At 40.4% G+C, this 7,500-nt stretch overlaps 1 protein-coding gene across 2 annotated transcripts in view; it reads left to right on the top strand.

Moving 5' to 3' along the window:
* LOC125047218 overlaps positions 1-7,500 on the top strand; it is a 38,424-nt gene that overhangs the window by 24,062 nt on the left and 6,862 nt on the right. For both annotated transcript variants that reach the window (XM_047645411.1, XM_047645410.1), the window contains 5 exons: positions 1,016-1,114; positions 2,773-2,859; positions 3,880-4,023; positions 4,867-5,025; positions 6,165-6,296. In XM_047645411.1, the coding sequence (XP_047501367.1) occupies positions 1,016-1,114; positions 2,773-2,859; positions 3,880-4,023; positions 4,867-5,025; positions 6,165-6,296 (621 nt within the window). The remainder of the gene's footprint in view (positions 1-1,015; positions 1,115-2,772; positions 2,860-3,879; positions 4,024-4,866; positions 5,026-6,164; positions 6,297-7,500) is intronic.

The raw sequence follows: 7,500 nt of genomic DNA, 5'->3' as shown, positions 1-7,500 counted from the left end.
AACACTCACATCCTTTCTCTAACACAGATTTCAATATTCTATCCTCTCATTCATCTCGCCTAGACCTCATTATCTCGGAATCTTTGTTGATCCGAAAGATGAAACCAGAGCTCAACAACAACACTACCGCAACCACCCTATTTACTAATTAGCGGCTTCATTCCCCCCGACTATCACTTATGTTGGTTAGTTCTCTCATATCTTTCTTCCCGTGTTTTTTGTTTTTGTTTACCAATTTTAAGTTAGAGAACCTCTTTAATCTATTTCGTTATGTTGTCTAATGCACACTATTTTTGAGTTCAATATTACAGCACTGATGATAGAGATAGGATTTATCTCTAAAACGTTTGCAAATAAACGTGAAATTAATCACGACCGTATTAGTCTACCTCTTCGTTATATATATATATATATATATATATATATATATATATATATATATATATACACACACACACATGTATGTATATAGTGTGTGTGTGTCTATCCATAAGATATAGATAATTTTATGTGAATTAGAAAACAATTCCTATAACGAAAACTTCTAATACATTTTATAATACACTTGGAAATAATTAAGTGCTTTGGTAGATGTGATTGCGTGTAATGCACTTTATAACGCATGTTTTTGGCATTTATCGGTCTCGGCCATGTTCAGAATATCAATATTTTTTTCTTGTGTTTTAGAAGACTGTTGAATTAAAATGGTATTAAGAAGGGGAAAAACAAAAAATAAATAATAATCGCCAGTTATGTTCCCGCCGAAAAAGAGGTTGATAATGGCTGGTTATCTGAACATTCTGTCGTTTTTGGCTGTGGTGTGAATTTCTTTGTTTTGAGAGAGCACCTTAAGCACTTCTTCATGTTTTATCATTTGTATTACGTATCGGGACACCGCACAGTACAGTGTTACGGATCATGCATTGTTTTGATCTATTTACTTATTTATTCCTTTCTTTTCGTACTGTTTATTGTAGTGTCTTTCCGTCTGTCGCATGTTCTCGCTGTTTTGCAGATAGGACATCGGTTGCCTCTCAAGAATGGCGGACTCATTGAGCGTCTGCCTCGTCCCGTTGGCCTGGCGGGCGACTGCCGGGGCATGGACAGCGTTGAGGTAAGCAGTGAAAGAAATGAAAAAGAATGAGGATAAAAGGGAGAAAACAATACACGCATTTCTTTAGGTTCGATACGGATAGCTCGGTCTCCAAGATAAAATGTTACGTTAGCGCGCGCGCGCGCACACACACACACACACACACACACACACACACACACACACACACACACACACACACACACACACACACACACACACACACACACACACACACACACACACACACACACACACACATGCACGCAAGCCGCACAAAAATCCTTAAGGGCAGCTTTGAGGACACGTCGCAGCTTTACCCCTTACCCCTTTTTCTCACCTCACGCCAGGCCTTCACTTGTGTTATCCAAGCAGACACAAGTAACGCTCAATGCATTCCTTCACGGACGCTTTTCCTTAACACATTTGCCGATAACACGTTCAGATTAAATTTCATGGATATTCATTCTTGTATTATCTATCTGAAAGATGAATAGACTTAATCTGTCGTTGTTTTGGTGGTAGAAAAAAAAAAAATGTAATCTGTGAAGAATTTTATGCCATCTCCTTCCCATTATTTTTCTCCAATATACACGATTTCCTTGGGCCCGGGGGAGTCCAAAGATTTTTCGGCGCTTGGCATATCTGGAATATATATTTTACCGATAAGATATATCCTCATTTCCATTGATTTTGTGTTATATCCCTCGATTTAATTTCTTTAATGGAAAGGGGAAAAAATCTTACAAATACATTTACATATTCCTTACCAAATTACATTTCATTACACGGGTTAGGGCAGCCAATGCAAAACGTATGCAAGGAGAATATAGGCCAGATAACTAATTAGTATGTAATGGAATCGAGACTTAAACGAATTGAACGGCATTACGAAAGCGAATTTGTCATAATTATTCGTAATTTCGTAGATTTTGCCGTCGTAGTGCAAACCAATCAGGGAAATGATCAGCAGCGTCCTGATAACCGGCGGTAAGGTTGAGATTCGTATGTCTCCGGATATAACAAAATGTATCACCGTTTACTGTTCACTTTTAGTTTCCATTCTGTGTATTCCACTTTAATGTTGTTTCCGTTGGCACGCATGTATCACGGACACTAGAATACGGGGACTCTGAGCCTTGTGAAGTTTTATTTTCAGATGACTGATTTTCTGGTTCGTAGCCAAGCCTTTCCAGGACTGATTCCGCGAGGGACCTTGTCAAAGAAAACATAAATGTCCTTTTTTTATTGATAAACCTTTTTCTTTTTTTCTTTTAAATCGAAACATTAATGTATCTTGAAGAAAGGGAGACGCCAGTTTCTTATGAATAATAACCCTTAGTGTAATATTACCAGTGAGAATACTAGCGATTGTTAAATAATTCATACCACTAATTCACAAATACGTCCGCCTCCAACCGGTTTTCCTAAGATAGGAAAAGCGATACTTCACGTGCCAAGAAAGAAAGAAAAAAAAAAAAGGAAAATAAATAAACAAATAAATAGACAGACAAATTAACTAACATAACTGATTAACTAAATTACCAACTAACGAACCCACCCACCCTCCCTCCCACCCTCCCAACGACCCAAATAGATAAACATATAAGCATAAAATAGATAGATACAACAGACTATAAACTTATCTCTCTCTTACTTTCCTCTCCCGCCTTGACCAGGTGAGCAGCGTGTCCTACCTGTCGGTCCCGGACACGCCCTCCTCGCGCCGCCCGTCCACCGCTGACCTCGTTATAGAGAAGTTACAGGTAATGCTTTAGTCTGGCTGTTGCTTGTTTTAGTTTTTTTAGTTGTTTAGGTTTAGTTTGTTTGTTGTTTAGTTTTAGTTTGTTTTGGTTTTAGTTTAGGGTGTTTTATTTAGTTTTGTTCGTCTGTTTTTTAGTTTGGGTTGTTTGAATGATTGTTTGTTGTTTTCTTGATTTATTTGTTGTTCAGGTTTTGCTTTAGTTTATTTGTTTTTTGCTTTAGTTTATATGTTGATCAGTTCATTTGTTTGATTAAATTTGTCTGGTTTTGGTTTAGACTGTTTATTGTTTGCTTTAGTTTGTCTGTTGTTTATTTTAGTTTGTCGAATGCTTTGTTTTTTTATTGTTTACTGTTTGCTTTGTCAGTTGCCTTAGTTTGTCTTATTTTGGTTTGTTTGTTTCAGGTTGCTAGTTATTTATTTTAGCAGTCTGGTGTTTATCTGCTGTTTGTTTTAGCATTTCGGTTGCTTCTTTCCGTTACTGATTTGTTTACTTTTTCTTTTTTTTGTTTACCTTGTCCGATGTTTGCTTCAGTCTGTCCGTTATATACTTATGTCTTTCCGTTGTTTACTTTAGTGTTATCGTTATTTTCTTTAGTGTTTCTGTTACTTTAGTCTGTTTCTTGTTTACTCCAGTATGTCTCTTGTTTATTTTGTAATCGTGTTAATTTTTTTTATTTTCGAAAGAAATGTAATTAGGAATGGGAAACATCGTGCAAAATTTTATGTGTATTGGGGTCATTTTTCAGTTTGAAAATCTATATAGAACCTTTATATTTACGAAGCATTCTGGCATTGTGATGTTGAGAAATCAGGCAGAAATTAGAAAAAGAAAGTAAAATAATTCAGTAATACCAATCAGTAGCTAAACAAGAATCAACAGAGAAACACTTTCAAACAAATAAACACTAGCCATTAAACAAACGCTGTCAAAGAAACAAATACACGGCGATAGCTAATCACTCTCCAACATAGAAACACCTTCAAACAAACAAAGGATCCACAAACATCCACTCTCTCGCAGGTGGAGCGAGTGGACGGCGGAGGCCTCAGCATCCAAGGGGTGGCACTGGCATCCAACTGTCACGTGACCCTCTGTGTCTTCGGCATTTTCTTCCTCTTGGCGGGCATCATCCTCTCGTATGTCAGTTACAGCATCAATATGAAGGTAAGATGTGATTTTTTTTTTCTCTCTTTTGGTTACTGATGTAAATTGTTTTTAATTGAGATGTTAGGCCTCATCGTGAGTGTATTATTTTTAGTGGAGTTGCTTATTACTGAAGGAGAAATTGAGAAAGGGAAAGAGAAAAGTGTGACAAAGAAAGAAAGAGAGAGCGAGTGAGAGAGGGAGAGGGGGGGAGGTGGAGGAAGAGAGAGAGAGAGAGAGAGAGAGAGAGAGAGAGAGAGAGAGAGAGAGAGAGAGAGAGAGAGAGAGAGAGAGAGAGAGAGAGAGAGAGAGAGAGAGAGAGGGGGGGGGGGGAGGAAGAGAGAGAGAGGAGGGGAAGGGGAGGAGGAGGAAGAGAGAGAGAGAGAGAGAGGGTGGGAGGGGGAGGAAGAGAAAGAGCGAGAGAGAGAGAGGGGGGGGAGGGGGAGGAATAGAGAGAGAGAGAGAGAAAGAGGGGGGGAGGGGAAGAGAAAAAGGGAAGGGATGAGAGAGAGAGAGGGAGAGAGAGAGAGAGAGAGAGAGAGAGAGAGAGAGAGAGAGAGAGAGAGAGAGAGGGGGGGGGGAGGGAGGGGAAGAGAAAAAGGGAAGGGAAGAGAGATAAATAGATAGATAGATAGATAGAGAGAGGGGGGGGGGGAGTGAGAAAGAGACAAAAGAAGAAAAGACAGACAGACAGACAAAAGACCGAGAGAAAGCCAGAGAGAAAACCAGACCCCCCCCCAAAAAAAAAGAAAGAAAGAGAGGCAAACAACCAAAGATTCGAAAAAAAAAAACATACCCGCACCCCCCCCCCCACACACACACACCCCAACCCCCCCACTCACCCTCTCGTTCCCCCTCCTACAGAATGACGACCCGAAGCCCCTCGAGACGGAGACGAGCAAAAAGAACCAGAACGACCACGAGTCCAGCGTCGTCCAAATGCGCATCATCGGCCCGTCGTTCCTCGCCCTCGGGTTGCTCATGCTGATCCTCGGCTGCTCCTTCTACGGCCTCGCCAGGAAGGTGAGGCGGAGCGAGCCCTTGGTCGCTCTTTTGTCATTGGTATTGGTGTTGTTTTTATTTTAACGTTATTGTTATTGTTATTGGTATTGTTATTTTTATCGTTATTATTATCGTTGTTGTTATTCTTGTTATCGTTATCATTTCAATTATTCTTATTATCATTACTGTTATTATTATTATTATTGTTATCCTCATTTTCATTACTTTCATTATTATTGTGATTATTGGTCATCATTATTATTATTATTATCATTATTGTTATCATTATTATTATTATTGTTATTATTATTGTTATTATTATTATTATCGTTATTATTATTATTACCATTATTACTATTATTATTATCATTATTATTATTATAATTACTATTATGATTGTTAGTATTATTATCATTATTACTATTATTGTCAATATTATTATCATCATCATCATTATTATTATTATCATTACTATTATGATTGTTAGTATTATTATCATTATTACTATTATTGTCAATATTATTATCATCATCATCATTATTATTATGATCATTGCTATAAGCATTAGTATTGTTATTATTATCATTCATATGATAATTATCATTATCATTATGATCATCATCATCAATACCATTATCCTTATTATAATCATATTTATTATTACCATTCCTGAACTAAGTAGGAAGTGTATGTGGCCGTGCCTGAGCTCATGTTTATAGTTCCTGAATATAAATGCGCATCGCATCGGAAGACTAAATCCGATTCCGACGCACAGAAAGGCAGAGAATGGTATTTAGGAGAAGAATCCTATATTTAGACAGGCTGGCATTCTGGAGGTTGATTACCCATTCACAGTACGGATTTTTTAAGCATTTGGTATCAAGGTCCAGCTCAAACGTACTATTATTAGGTGCTTCTGTTTCCTTCTTGTGCTACTTCTGTTCTAGTATCTATCTATCTATCTATCTATCTGTATATGTGTATATATGTGTGTGTGTATATATATACATATATATATACATATATATATACATTATCATTATCATATCATTATCATTATTAGCATTACTATTATAATTATCATCTTAACACAAGCACAAAATCCAGCCTTATTGAGGACGCTTGTAATACCCTACCTAATCGGCCCATTCGCCCCCCAGATCAACCGGGACGAGAAGGAGCGGCGGCGGAAGATCTCGGAGCAGCAGGTGAGCCAACTCGAGAACAGCTTTAGCCACGCCCACTCCACCTCCTCGCCACTGCACACTGCCACCGCGCCCGCCGTGCATCAGGTAGGGGCGCCCGGACTCTCCTGTGGGCGTCTACAGGTGATTGGAGGATTAGGGAATTAGGGGGAGAGATTAGGGAGTGGGGGGGAAGGGAGGAGGGGAGGAGGGGGAAGGATGGGGATGGGGGGGATTGGTTGTTTGGGAAATGAGTGAAGAGAAGGATGGGAAGAGGATACCTTGATCAGGAAAGGGAATGAATGAAGGATGGATGGAGAGGGTGGGGGGGTGCAGGATAAGTTGAATGGGGAATGAGTTAAGGGAAGGATGTGGGGGGGGGGGGGAGGGGGGAAGATAACTTGATCGGGAAAGCATTTTTATCTCACGGTGAAAGGAGAATGAATGGCAGACTATTGATTGAGGATTAGGGTCGAATCTCTGGCTACTTGAAAGGGAGGATGCACACAAACATCATAATCAGTGCGTAATGGTTATATCTATATTAGTATAGTGAAGGAAGAATCCAAAAGTAGACTGTATGTATGATAGATCATCACAGTCATTGGGGCTCTCAATTCCCACGCCCTTAGTTTCTCCACAGCAATACCACAATTTCTGTCAATGCCTTTCCTTTGCCTGCCTCGCCAGCGCCTCTCCCACAATGATACCCTCATCTTAACAGAGCCTCCTCTTACCCCATACCCTTTACCACAGAATTACCCCCCCCCCCTGCCTTCGCCTCATCAATCGCTACTTTATAGCCATGCCCTCGCTTCATCAATACCTCTCACATAGCAACACCCTCGCCCCATCAGTACCCTCTTGCTTCATCAGTGCCTTCCATTCAGCAATATACCCTTGCCTCGGCGGTGCCCCCCCCCCCCTTCCCACAGCAACACCCTTGCCCCTTCCTTCCATTCCCTCGTTTTATCACTCCCCCCTCCCTTTCCTTCAGCAATACCCTCGTCTCAGCAATGCCTTCCTCATAGTAATACCCTTGCCTACCCTCGCCTCATCAGTGCCCCTTCCCTCCCTGTAACAATACCCTCGCCTCATCAATATCATCTCCACAGCAATATCTTCCACAGCCTCCCTTCTGGAATGCTCTCGCCTCATCAATGCCCCCCCCCCCCCTCCTTTCAGCAATACCCTCAATATTCACCCCACAGCCATACCCTCAAGTCAGTAATACCTCACCTCTTTCTCTTCAGCAATACCCTCGCCTCATGAATGCCCCCGCCCCCTCCCATCAACAATACCCTCGCCTCAT

The sequence above is a fragment of the Penaeus chinensis genome, chromosome 40 (assembly GCF_019202785.1).
Source record: "Penaeus chinensis breed Huanghai No. 1 chromosome 40, ASM1920278v2, whole genome shotgun sequence".
In the NCBI taxonomy this organism is placed as follows: Eukaryota; Metazoa; Arthropoda; class Malacostraca; order Decapoda; family Penaeidae; genus Penaeus; species Penaeus chinensis.
This window is presented reverse-complemented; position numbering and strand designations above follow the sequence as displayed.